This window comes from Polistes fuscatus, unplaced genomic scaffold (assembly GCF_010416935.1).
Source record: "Polistes fuscatus isolate 324 unplaced genomic scaffold, CU_Pfus_HIC Scaffold16, whole genome shotgun sequence".
NCBI classification, from domain to species: domain Eukaryota; kingdom Metazoa; phylum Arthropoda; class Insecta; order Hymenoptera; family Vespidae; genus Polistes; species Polistes fuscatus.
This window is the reverse complement of record NW_025113064.1, coordinates 3,394,761-3,409,191: the sequence shown is the minus strand read 5'-3', so window position 1 is coordinate 3,409,191 and position 14,431 is coordinate 3,394,761. Positions and strand designations below refer to the sequence as shown.

General features: G+C 31.6%; 2 protein-coding genes across 4 annotated transcripts; one reads left to right on the top strand and one right to left on the bottom strand.

The window, feature by feature from the left end:
• Positions 1-389: 389 nt before the first annotated feature.
• LOC122514902 (alkyldihydroxyacetonephosphate synthase) lies at positions 390-5,373 on the top strand. Of its 3 annotated transcripts, none has more exons than XM_043632036.1 (7): positions 390-479; positions 597-710; positions 1,618-1,707; positions 3,069-3,349; positions 3,449-3,737; positions 4,014-4,323; positions 4,413-5,373. In XM_043632036.1, exons 2-7 carry the CDS (start codon positions 631-633, stop codon positions 5,184-5,186), a joined length of 1,824 nt encoding a protein of 607 aa, XP_043487971.1. In that variant the 5' UTR covers positions 390-479; positions 597-630; the 3' UTR covers positions 5,187-5,373. The 3 variants fall into 3 exon arrangements, with proteins under 3 accessions (XP_043487971.1, XP_043487970.1, XP_043487972.1); XM_043632037.1 differs by having other exon boundaries at positions 399-504; XM_043632035.1 differs by having other exon boundaries at positions 394-710.
• A 542-nt stretch (positions 5,374-5,915) lies between these two features.
• Positions 5,916-13,930, bottom strand: LOC122514880 (TATA-binding protein-associated factor 172). Its single transcript, XM_043631980.1, has 15 exons — positions 13,723-13,930; positions 13,106-13,149; positions 12,722-12,969; positions 12,265-12,635; positions 11,834-12,170; positions 11,114-11,736; positions 10,247-11,031; positions 9,572-10,145; positions 9,194-9,488; positions 8,787-9,088; positions 8,397-8,710; positions 7,556-8,306; positions 7,178-7,453; positions 6,463-7,095; positions 5,916-6,372 (listed from the first exon to the last, which is right to left on the bottom strand). The coding sequence occupies exons 2-15, from the start codon at positions 13,114-13,116 to the stop codon at positions 6,169-6,171; spliced, it is 5,724 nt and encodes a 1,907-aa protein (XP_043487915.1). The 5' UTR covers positions 13,117-13,149; positions 13,723-13,930; the 3' UTR covers positions 5,916-6,168.
• Between the last annotated feature and the right edge of the window lie 501 nt (positions 13,931-14,431).

Here is a 14,431-nt window from a genome sequence, read left to right as displayed (position 1 = left end):
AAAGAGAAGATTTATTATATCACGTACCGATCGATCAATGTACTTTCGATCGATACTGAGAAAACAAAAAAATAATTAATTTTTTCGTTCTTTATAACATAAATATTTAATTGTAATGTTTAAAACATAAATACAAAAATATTGGAAAATTGTAATGATTATGTCTATTAAAGAAAATTTGTAATTTTCCCATTTAAAAAAAATAAAATAAAAAAAACATTTGTTAATTATTTGCTAGTTTTCTCAGTCGATAAGATAAAAAATAATACATTGAGTTAACACTTGAGAGCGCTATCCTCGATTTCGTAATATTCGGTTAAGTTCGGTTAAATTCGGTTTAATTCGGGTCAAATGGTGATTCGAGAGTAGGCGGGGAGCATTATGGATATTCGGTGTGTGCGTCGGGCGGGGGCTCTATTGATTTAAAACTGTTTGTACCGGTGCTCGTGTCAGTAATAAAGATTCTTACCGTTCATGAGGTACGACGCCAAGAAATAGTACGAGGTTACTGATTAGATAAAAATTTATTGTATTTACGATAAATTAAGCGAGCGGTTACACGTTTTCTTCGATCGTACGTTTCCTTGCATTTTCAGACAGGGATAAAGAGATACGTTTTTCATTGACAACATGTCGAATGCAGTTAAAACAATTACTTCGACGACGAAAAAATCAAATAATAATTCCGAACCGACTGTACCAAAAAACAGGTAAAATATATGTGTTTATACGTATACACTTGCATGCGTGTACGTATGTGCGTGTATGTGTGTGTATATGCTAAGTCACACGTGTGTTTTCTTTTTCCACGCATATAACACTTTTTCTTTTTCTTTTTCATTCTCTATTTTTATAAATTTATTATAAACACACAGAAACGTTCTGGTTACAATCATAGAAAACTATCATCTAATTTAGACCACGCCTAAAATTTCTTTCATACAAATATTAAGCTTTTAACATAGTTTTTTTGTGACACACATTTAATCACCTATAGTTATCTTGGATCAAAATTCAAAGTCATTATTTTTAAATTATAAACATTATTTCTTAACTACGTTCCTTTTTTTTTATTTACTACGTGTATATCTTATAACTAATCCAAGGTTAAATTTTTCATAAGATGGATTTTTATATATATTATTTTAACATATTCCATGCACATATGTATGCCTTCATACACGTACTCAGTACACACACACGTAGAACAAAATTAATTCTTTACAAAATGACACGTTCATTCATATCAAGAAGATTAGGTTTTTTTGTAATTGTCACGAAGGTTTTCTTTCAAGAGCTTGATAATCAATTAATTATTGCACATTTTGTTTGTTTCTTTCATAATGTTTTCCCTCGTATCATTAAACATCGGTTACGTTCGATAACTTTCGGTTATTTTCGTTGATAATTATTTACTAACCCGACATGTGTGCATGTGTAAATATAAACAACATAAATGAAGCAGTGTTCGCAAAAAAAGAAAATAAATAATATTGATGCTACTAAACCTTATTTACGTTGTGTGTGTTGTGTGTTTTTTTTTATTATACTTAATATTTTATTATTTGATCTTATATATATACGATTGTTAATAATTATCATTTAATTGATTTTCAGACAAGAGATTTTAAAGTGGGATGGCTGGGGTTATAAGGATTCACAATTTCTTCTTAATAACAATAATATTATCGAGTTCACTGGCTCCAGGTACTATTTATAATGTTTATCAAACATAATTATTTATTTGAGGATAAGTAGATAATTCACTTGTTATGACGAAAGAAGAAAAAAACATATTGAAATGACATTTTGCGTGCATGCATATCATTTATGATAAAAAGAAGTCTTACGAAGTAAACAAACTAAACATAAGTAAAAAAAATTACATCATCTCGCTAATAAGATATTTATACTTTTGATATTTTTCTTTTAATAAGATTTTTATGCTTTTTTAATTTTTTTTAAATGACATCGTTAAAATGCAGTTAGATCATTTTACTTTAAAGAATGTGTTTGCACGCATAGAAAAATTTCATACAAAAAAAATAAGAGAAATATTAGTGATCAAAAATTGAATTACGTTTAAAAAAATATTTAAATATTTGAAAGAACATTTCATTTACAAGTGTCATCTTGTATGATAACACAGTCACTTAATGAGCAATATTTAATAAGTAAACATGTCACTCACATAGAAATTCATTGTAAAAACATTTTTTCTTCCTTCCTTTTTTCTTTTGATCATATTTAAAGTGCCTCTCACTTACTATTTGTTCCGCAAGTTCATTAGCATAAATTAGAATCTTATGATTCTATGTAAATATTGAGAATTCTTGACGAGTTTTTTGAAGTATGAAATTTTCTAAATGTTGTCACCAACATTAATATAATTTACTATTAATAAATTCTTTAAGCCTGACATTGAACATTTTACAATATATAAAAAATTAATACTTCATGTATTATTTTTTTGTTCTTTTATTTTTACAAAATGTATTAATTTGTATGTTTTTTTGTTACAAAGTCTAAATGAACCATATTATGATTATGCTAATAGCCATAATAATAATAGTACAAACTCATGTTGCTTATTTGAATCATTTATATACATACAATACATGTAATATATGCGTATATGTATAAATAAGGAGGAAATAAAAAAGGTTTTAAATGTATAATTTATACAAATCATTGGTATGGGTAACGTACTTTGAAAAAAATAAAAAAGAAAAAGATAAGATTCAAAATATATTCTTATATTTTTCTCTATGGAAAGTTGTTTTAAGTTTTTTTTATATTTCAGCCAATAGTAGAGAAATAGTTAAACTAATCGAATTAGAATGTTGGAGAATAAAAAAGGCTTTTCTGAGTTAAATGTTTACATTTACAATAAATGAAGAGCTTCTAATTAAAATCTAGAAATTATCTAGAATCTCTATAAATTAGTTAGATAAACTTGAATATAAATTGAGATAGGTATAAGAGAAATCTAACTATATCGTTAAAGATAATAATTTTTTCTATAAAAATCTTATTTCTCTTATTTTAATTTATTTTATTATGTTTAGATATCCTATCGGTAATAAAAAACTGCCATATTTTACTCAATGGGTCAAAGATGTGTTCAACATACAGTTTGAAGTTAAATTTACATCGCAAGATATACCAAGAAATTACCCCGAACCAATTATTTCACCTGAATTAATAGAATCCATTAAAAGGCTTAACATCGATTATTCGTTGAAAGGAATAGACCGATTGGTCAGAGCGCATGGTCATACCTTAAGAGAAATCTTTATTCTTAAGTATGGAATGTTCAAAAGAATACCGGATATTGTACTATGGCCTAGTAAGAGATTATTATATACTCTTTTCTTTGGAGTGTGTATTTACTATTCTTACATAATAACTGTAATTATATTTCTCATACATAATTTTACTCTTTTAGAATGTCACGAGGATGTTGTCAAAATTGTAAAAATTTGTGCTGAATATCAAGCTGTTTGCATTCCTTTTGGTGGTGGAACTAGCGTTAGCGGTGCTGCTTGGTGTCCGGTTGATGAACGTCGAACGATTATTTCCTTAGATACCACGCAAATGAATAAAATATTATGGATTGATAAGGAAAATTTAATAGCTTGTGCACAAACAGGTATAATTGGACAAGATTTGGAACGTGAATTACGTCAACAGGGTTTAACTTCCGGCCACGAACCGGATTCTTACGAATTTTCAAGGTAAAAAATAGATATAATTATATATCACGTATCGTTTCAAAGGTCAAGCTAGTCTTCTATGATTTTTGATTGAAATAATTAAATAAGTCAATTTATTTATCATTAATCATTCTCTATTGTGTCAATATATAATAATATTAAATACGTATATCTATGTTTATAACGAATTATTCAGGTAGACAGAGAAACTAAAGTATAAATTAATTGATTTGGTTATTCAATGTAAAATGTATTATGATATGCATGCATACATATTCATATTGACTGTTTTAACAGTTTAGGTGGGTGGGTAGCAACCAGAGCGAGTGGTATGAAAAAGAATACTTATGGAAATATCGAAGATCTCGTAATACGTGTTCGGATGGTCACAGGTCGTACGGAAGACGTTGAATTTACATTAGAACGAGGATCATTAGTCCCTCGTTCATCTTGTGGGCCAGACTTTGATCATATAATACTTGGTAGCGAAGGTACATTGGGCTGTATTACAGAAGTTATTTTTAAAGTACGACCTTTGCCAAGGGTAACCAAATACGGTAGTATAGTATTCCCAGATTTCAAGAGTGGACTTGCGGCAATGAGAATGGTAGGAGATTGTTTTTCTTACTTAATAATACATGTATTTTCTCTTCATTTAAATTTCAAATAAATATATCCTTGTGGAACTGTTTACAGGTAGCCAAGGAACGTTGCCAACCATCTAGTATTCGACTTATGGACAATGAGCAATTTCAATTTGGTCAGATATTACGTCCTGAATCAAGTTGGGGTAGTTCAATATTAGATAGCTTGAAACATACATATTTAACTACGATAAAGTGTTTTAAGTGGGACAGAATTTGTGTGGCTACACTTTTATTCGAAGGAGACTCTTCAGAAGAAATTGCAGCTAAGGAGAAAAAGATTTATAACATTGCTAAGTTATATAATGGTATAGCTGCTGGAGAAACCAACGGCGAACGTGGCTACACTTTGACTTTTGTTATTGCATATATACGTGATCTAGGTTTGGAGTATGGCGTGGTGTCAGAATCATTTGAGACATCGGTTGCATGGAATCGTACTTATTCCTTATGTTGTAACGTCAAATCTCGAGTAGCTAAAGAATGTAATGCGCGAGGTATAAAACATTTCATGATATCTTGTCGTGTAACTCAAACCTATGATACGGGATGTTGCGTATATTTTTATATGGGATTAAAGTATATTGGCTTGGAAGATCCAGTAGGAACTTATGAACAGATTGAAGAAGCAGCAAGAGACGAAATATTAGCTAGCGGTGGTTCTTTATCTCATCATCACGGTGTCGGTAAATTAAGAGCTTCGTATTATCCGGAAGCTGTCGGACAAGCTGGCGTTTCTCTTTACCGTGCCGCTAAAGCTCATTTAGATCCCCATAATATATTTGCTATAAGAAATTTAGATCCTGATTATAAAAGTAAACTATAAAATCGTTATTATTATTATTAATATTAATATTATTATTATTACTATTATTATAATTTGTATGGAAATTTTATAAAAGAAAATGAAGAAAAGAAGCAGAATTGTCGTAAAAGCACACACGAAACAACAATGTATAATATTGATCATCGCAGTGCTCACTTTAATATATCCAAGACGTGATAAAATTATATATATATAATATATAATATATAATAATGCCTACGCGATAATGAAAGAAAAAGATAAAAAGAAAAGAAACAAAATAAGAAAGAGGAAACAAAGCATTAAAGATAGAAATTTGTAAATTTTTTCTTCTCTCTCTTTCTCTCATTTTCTTTGATAATTAGAAAATAATAAAAAAGTTTGTATAAAGATTTAGTAATCATAATTGCTGTATAATTTTATGGACTTAGTGTACGATATATAAACTATAATATAATGACACGCCTCTTCTAGTGGTGTTACGTGCTAGTACAAATATGAAATTTTAATATTGTATTGAGATTTTTATAAATTAATATAAATAAACTAAAAACTTCACTTATCCTATTACATAATTATAATAATTCTAACCATCATCGTCATTAATATTATAATTTTATAAATTATGTCACTACGTCCGTATCGCGTTTTATAAAAAAGAAAAAAAAGAACAGACACTTTACTATTATTATCTATCTAACAATAAGTCGATCATTATTTTTTTGAGATCGATTGTCAATTAATAATATAATCAATTAATATTATTCAATCATTTGACATGGCGTATGCAACGATGATTTCTCTCTCTCTCTCTCTCTCTCTCTCTCACTCACTCACTTACTCACTCACTTTCTCTCTCTCTCTCTCTTTTTTTCTTTCTTATAATGAATTCATTTATTATAATTTATGTACAATTATTATTTAATTATACTTGTGAAATAGATAATGTAATCAACGATGATCGTGATTATTATAGAAGCGTTGCTTCTATTGTTGCTGCTGGTTATTGGCTATCAGCTTTTAAAGTTGTTAAAAACGTATCAAGATCATATTCGTCATCATACTGTTGTTGTTCCCAAAGTTCAGGTAATATTTCAAGTACTGACCGATTAACGCCTTGTACACAAGATACTTTAGATACTCCAATATTTTCTTGATTCTCTAATTTTTTCCCTTTACTATTGTCCAAAGAAAATAAGTCCAATAACTGTAAATAAGAATATAATTGTTATCGAGTAAAAAGAAAAATATATATAAAGATAGAAAAAAAAGTTCATATTAAAGAAAGTATGTGTACTTGATCAGTAGCCATAGTTTCCAAAGAAGCATTTTCTGTAGAAATCACAGTATTGGCGGTAAGTAATTTAAACTTTTGCAATCCCATAATTTTTTCTTCAACAGTAGACCTAGTTATAAGACGATACACATTGACAACTTTCTTCTGGCCGATACGATGAGCTCGATCCATTGCTTGAAGATCCTTCATAGGATTCCAATCGTGTTCGACGAAAATGACGGTGTCAGCGCCTGTCAAATTTAATCCTAAACCACCAACTTGAGTAGTCAATAATAAAACGTCTATAGAAGGATCAGCATTGAAACGAGAAACAACGAAATGCCTTTGAGTAGCTGGCACACTTCCGTCAAGGCGCAAATATGTTACTGTTGGTAGATGAGCTCGAAGTAAATCTTTTTCTACAATATCAAGCATCGCTTTTAATTGACAAAATATAAGAACACGATGCTGGCTCACTAATTGTTGCTGAGTATGTTGATTGTCATTAGTGGAACTAGCTGATGCTAAATTCCGACTTTGTTGATTAGATTGTCCAATACCACAGTCTAGTAATAATTGTTTTAAAGCTGGCAACTTAGCTCCATGCTCGATATCAGCTAAAGTAGTTTGCTGCTGTTTCATCATATTGCAAACCTAATAATCAAAATTACGATTAAAAGTAATCCATTTTAATAGTAATTATAAAAATCTTGTTATTAAACGTGTTATTACTCACTGTTTGATACAAAGGATGTTTTGGACTTAATACTAGCTTAGGATGATTGCATACGTTACGTAAGTAACGTAATGCTTCAAAGACGTGACCACCATGAGGATCATTTGCAGATGCACATGAGACATTAGAGATAAAGGCAGCAGAATGTCGTGTACGAAAATCTTCATAAAGAGTACGTTGTAATGGTGATAAATCGCAATAATAATCTTGCGTGATTTTAGGTGGTAAATCTTGTAATACATCTTCTTTATTTCGTCTTAGTAAAAATGGTAATACCTACAAAAAGAAATATATATATATATATATACATACATTTTGTTAAATATATCATAAACTTTTATACATAAAATTGTATCAAAATTATAAAATATAATTTACCTGTCTATGAAGAGCTTCCATTGCCAGAGCACCAGCTTCCTGTTCTTTAGGGCCAGCTTTAGGTTCTCTACAAGCTAAAATAGGACGAGAATATTTAGCCGCAAATTGTTTCTCGCTACCAAGAAAACCTGGCATTAAAAAGTCGAAGAGAGACCACAATTCAAGTACATCGTTTTGTACTGGTGTACCAGATAATATTAGCCTGTGATTAGCATGCAAACGTTTAGCTGCTTGTGCACTTTTAGTCTTGCCGTTTTTTATCACATGACCTTCGTCAAGCACACAATAATTCCATTGAAGTGCTTCGAAGAATTCTATATCCTTTCGTATAATATCGTAACTTGCTACAACCATTCTGTGTTGTAAAAGGCGTGGTCTTAATTTTTCACGTTCCGGAGGTGTACCAGCGTATTGAATAACTGAAAGATCCTGACTTTGGAAAAATTTTTCTGCTTCATAGACCCAATGACCTGTTAAGGTTGGTGGACACACTACCAAACTAGGTGGTGCCTGTGTATTACGATGATGATCCAATGCTAATATACAGAGAGTTTGTAAAGTTTTTCCAAGACCCATATCATCGCACAGAACACCATGTAAGTGATAACGGTTTAGGAAATTCAACCAATTTAATCCTTGTCGTTGATAACTACGTAATTCTGCTTCTACAGGAATTGGTAACTCTGTATCTGGTATACTGCGAGGATTTAACAATTGTTCTAAAAATCTTCTTTCTTGAGCTTTCTCTTCTCTGCAAGAATAAAAAATATTTGATTTATTTTATAACAAAAGGCGCATAAAAATTTGACACATAGAAATAATAACATCATCGATATCTTACATTAAATCAGGTGGATCCGCAATCGCACCAGGATCAAGAGGTAACAATTGTACTAATGTTGCAAATGTTGCACTGCAAACTAATCTAACAGCTTGATTTTGATCACTCATTCTACCAAGCAAAGGTACCATAAAAAGTACCGAATATGGAATGACATTGACACTTAAGGTTTCGATAATACAGGCCAATGCTTCAGCAGCACCCTGTCTCATCAAATCTATTTCATTTGGAGCTGTAAGAGTTTTAGATTGATTTCTTTCTCTACAGCTAGCTTCTAATAATGGTATTACACTACGTATTACATGTTGCATTGCCTGAAATAAATATATCTAAGTAATATATCAATAATTATTAAACATTAAGAACTTATATTATATGTAGAATTTCTACCTTATCTGCATCCACACTAGCTAATACAGCTATACATCGTGCTGCCATATGTCTAACAGCTTTATAAGGGTGTGCTAATAAATCACACAAACGAGGTAAACACTCGAGTGCTGGTGGTAGTAAAGAAGAATGTAAATTTGGTGCCATAATTTCAAGTACTTGTAATCCAGAAATAAGTTGATTAGCTTTCTCTTGGGAATCCTTAGGAAGAGGATCTTTCGATCCTTTTCTTAATATGCTTGGCAAAATTAAATCCCAAAGGTGTGGTAAGCGTGAAGGTAATTCGGCACCAAATAATTTTGCTATATTATTTTTAAATCGATTAAATAACAAATTTAAATTGTATTTGATAAACAATTGATGATTAATGAAGAAAAGAAAAAAAAAATATATATATATTTGTATACCTAATGATGTAAGAGCTAAGGTAGCTCCACGACGTCGTGTTCTAGCAGCTTTTGCTTCAGGTTCTTCGCAAGCAAGTAATTCTTCTAAAGGAATTTCAGTAATTGGTGGCCTACCTGGTCCACGTCCACTACCAGTTCCACTTCCTGTTCCACGATTATAAGCTACTCTTTCTGCGTGTTTATGCCTGTTACTTAACGTAAGAATACCATCAAAGGTATCATTGTCTTTTATGTTTGCTACTTTTGGTGTGAATTCAGTGTCCGAACACAAAAATGTGCATAAATTAGTTGATATCTTTAATAAATAAATGACAGATTAATAAAATAAATTGTTGATCAATCAATAACGTTAATTTTTAAAGTAAGAGAAATGTATACTTTTGTATTTGGTGAAGGATTCCTATTTACACAAAGATCAACGAGATGAGCTAAATGTTTAGCTGCTAATTTCTGCAATTCTTCGTTCTCCTCACGTTTGATAGCTTCCATTAATGGTTTAACGATTGGATTTAATGGCTGTGGAGTTTCTGGTAAACAATGTAACATAGTAGCAGCTCCTGCCAAAGCAGCCATCGACATAATATTTAATGATTGTTGTTGCGTTGCTGTTGCAGCAGCACCAACCTCCAAAGCTCGTCTTCTTTCTTCTAAACTTTCCACTAATTTAGGTTTCAATTTAATTCCAATACCATTACTACCGGCAACAGTTGGCATTGTGCTAGATGATCCAGTTGTATTACTGATGGCACAAAGTTCTAAAATAGGTTTTCCAGCGAGTATTGAGATCTGATCGAAAGTTAGTACACCAGACGTATCTACTTCTACGGGTACATTCAATTTATAATGTTTCAATGTTGCTATGTAATCACGACTTTCGTGTAATAAACGTGTAAACGATGTAGCTATCTCATCGTAAAATATACATTCGGTTAAACATTGAAATAGTCGATCCCTTTAAAAAAGAAAAAGAAAAGAACAATATGGAATTATTATCATCAATGATTAAATTTAAATAACAATAAAAATTTATAAATGTATAAAATATTTTCATACTGAAGTATATCAGGTATAACAGGTGGTTTAGTTTTTTCGACGACAGCCCAATGAGACATAGTAAGACCAGCGACAGTCCGTTGTAAAGCTGATCGTGAATAAAGATGTGGTAGTAATACTTTAGCATAGCAAACAGCTGGACTAGGAATGTCTGGTGTATAAATGACACCTGGTGCTGGTTGAACTATATAATGAGATAAAAGTCCAAGCATCCGAGCTGCCTTGCAACGTGCTTGTACCACGTTAGCATGTCTGAGACTTTGCGCTACAGTTTCAATTCCACCAATGTATACTTTTAGCTCTGTAGAAGATTTGACACTGCCACTAATATTATTACTTCCACCATTGCTACTGCAGTCTGATTGTATCGCATCGCAGTTACCGCCTATTTGATGGTTACTTTTTGTACCCTTGCCAGGACAAGCCACAGTCATTAATAAATTTGGATTAAATGGCACATGCTCCGGTTGCATAGTCAAACACAGCCATGTGCTAACTAAGGGACAGGCCGCATGCAATAGAAGTTCAAGATCACTCTGTATGACTAGATTTTCCCAGACGCATACGGCTACATCTTGGATCATTGTAACATGCTCGATTAATACACGTTGAAATACATGACGTAAAGCCTGTTGTAATATGATTCCACCTCCTAAACCCCATCTTTCTTTCTTATCTTCACTCAGATTACCATCATTTCCAGTTAATGTTTGTAATGTTTGTAATGTAGCTTTACGTACACTTGAACTTGAATGGCTAAGAAAAGGCCATAATCTTGGTAATACCTATAAAAATGTTTCAATAAAAATATTATTACCTGCTGATCATAATAATAAAATTGTAGAATATGAAGAAATTATCAAATACCTGTGATAATGGTTGAGGTGTAATAGAAGCACGTGCAGCAGGCAAAGAAAGTATAGCAGCTAGCAAACCCATAAAACTGTTGCATGCAGCTGCCAACTCGTCCTGTTCACGTAGTAATTGCCAAAGTTGTTTCACTATTGCTTCCAATTCTGGGGGCTTTAGTAATCTTGGTAAAGCTGATGCTACTGGTATGAGTGCGCTTGCTGCTGCTGCACCTACATCATCTACTGGATCGGAAAGACCTTTCATGATAGCAGGAAATACTTTTGGTAATACTTCATCTAATAGATCATCACGTACTGCCAATAAATATTTTAATGCTAGCAAAGCACCATGTCTAGCTTCCCATTCATCGTATTCTAAAAGTTTCAATATGATTGAAACTATTCCCATAATGCCATTATTAGTAATTTTATCATCTTTATCTTTTGGTATTAACAACAAAAGAGAACCAAGTGCCTGTGCGCACGTTTCTCTAACAGGTGCAACTACTTGATCCGATACAAAGTCACCAAAACGATCGAGACCTAAGACACATAAAAGTCTTAATGCTGCATCGATCACCCATTGATAATGGCTTTCTTTCATTTCTTCTATTGTTTGATCGCGACACTTTCCTGCACCTACACATTAATATAAAAATATATATTATATATTATACTTTAAATATAAAAATATCTTTTAAAAATTAAAAAGAAAGAAAATATATATAGTTATTACCTTTTCCATGAAGACGTACAAGTTCTCGCAAAGCAGTAGCTGCACCATGACGTACTTCCCACTTTTGACTAAATAAATCTTGACAAAGATTTTCTGTAAATGATTCTAAGGGCCAGTCGATAACAGATTCTGGCCAGCAACCAGTTCCATCTGGCACGCCATTTACAATTTCGTTTGATGCACTGCCAATAGATCCTGTATTTGATGAGATCACTTCCTCTAATTTAAATTTTTTATTTCCTCCATCTCCACAACTATTTACTATCGTATCCGGTGTTGATGCGTTATCCGGTGGATCGTCAGTCTCTCGTGATCGTTTTGACACCGTTTGTCGTGCCTGAAAATTAAAATAATGTTTATTTATTTTTCCATGATACAAAGAAAAATGGTATAACGCAAAAATAATATAGTAATAATAATAATGATGATACCTTGCGTCTTGCTCTATTCATTTCTCTTCTACTAAGTCCGCCTGGTTGTTTCAATGTTTCTTCAATAGGTATTTTAAGAGAAGTTTCAGAAACAGGAGAACATACCGCAGGTAGAAGATCATCCGAAGTAAATAGTTCAGACGTATCAATACCAGTTAATCGTGGATTTAAACCTAATTTTTCTGTAATTAATTTCTTCTCTTGATTCTGTAGATTAATATTTTCACCTTCCGGTACAATCAAATCATACTCGCTTCCCTCTGATCCAGTCAAATGAGAACTACGTGCTAATATTTTTTCCATATCAAAATTTTCCAAGGTCAATTTATTACTAGTCATTCGTTGTTTGTCTGCATTTGGTTCATCTTTAACTGGTACATAAAATAAAAAATAATACAAATTAATACAAATGTATACAAATTTTAACGAAGAGAAAAGAATAGAAAGAAAAGAATACCCTGGCACGATTTGTTTTCTATCGGGTCTGGATTCCATGGAGGAACTTGTGTAAGTATAGCTTGCACTGCATGCGCAGCTGAAATTCTTGTGTCCCATTGCGGAGATTTCAAAAGAGTCGAAACTCGAGCTAATAAATGATGAAGATCGTGAGGATGTAATCTTTGTGCTTCTCCAAGTTGCTGGGCTGCTGCTCTTTTGGTTACTGCATTTGTGCCAGTTTCTAATAATATAAATAATCTATCCAACCTAGAGAAACGGAGAGAGAGAGGGAGAGTGAGAGCAATATCAAACATTTAACATTAACACAGAAAGAGAGAGACAGAGAAATTGAAAGAATTTGAATCATTAATAAAATTAATTCTGGTCACCATAAATATGTTACCTCGATGTCATGATTATGTTGCAATTAAGAACCGCCTAAGATATCTGAAACGATAAAAAACAATTCCATTACTTTTCATAATGTATAATACATTTTAATAAGGTCATTTATCGCTAGAAGTGTTATCTACTTTTATTTTTACAGAGTTTGCATATGCAAATCATAAAATGCTCAACAATGATGTTATACTATCCAAATAGTTAAAATACAGCTAAAACAAAATAACTCTCTATTTGTCATAGATGTAAAATATTGGATAAAAAAATGATTGTTACTTGAATGTAAATCGTTGTTAGAAATGTTAGGAATGAAAGAATTAATTATAATACTGGGGTGGAGACAAACACATTAAAGCATAACTAGAGGAGGAGAAGGAGGAGGAGGAGGAGGAAGAGGAAAAAGGAGGGGCATGGGGGAGGCTGGACGCTTTTTTGTTTCAATATATCATCGATAATGCAATATTACGTTAATAACAATGACACGTAGAAAGCGATAATAAATAATAATTTAACGCTATCTTGTAGATAAATAATTATTCCAAAGTATTATGAAATATTATAATAAAGGCGCAATATGGACACGCAAATAAATAGAAAAGTATTATCGAGTATACATACTTAAAAATATAATAATAATCTTCCGTTGTTGTAGGTTTCAACTAACCCTCATCGCAGTTTCCCACTCATGAAATTGAACAAAAGTTACATCACATCGCGCATTTAATGAAAATTTAATAAAAGTGAGTCCATTTGCCAAATATTTCGGAGAGAAACGCATGTTAGAGGCATCAAATTTATACTGACAGCCATATTGCTGGTGAACCTGGGTTTTGTCCCTCTATTTTGCTCTCATTGGCGGATATAAGATAGATCGTACGACAATCAACCAATCAGCGTTTCAATTTCAACACAGTCGAGTCGAAGTATAAGCAGGCACGTAATAACTAATAAAACTTTCCATTTTTCAAATTGGTAAGTGTTTTATTAACGATCTTTTACAAATAATTCAATTTTATACATTTTGGAGAGAAATATAAATTTTTTGAATATTATATATTTTTATTAAAATTATACAAAAAAACGTTATCGCATAATATTATATAATTAAAGTATATTTCAAACATTCGACTTCGATCATAAGTATGTTGTACTATAGACGTTCAGCCGATGACCATAAATTCTTTACATCGAACGTTTCATCTCTTTCCACGTGGTTAAGCTCCAATTTTTACCAATCACGTTTTCCTACCGCATATTATGTATTTATAATGTTCGTACGTAATAGAAATATAAGTAGTTCTTTTTTTTAATAAGAAATACAATATAA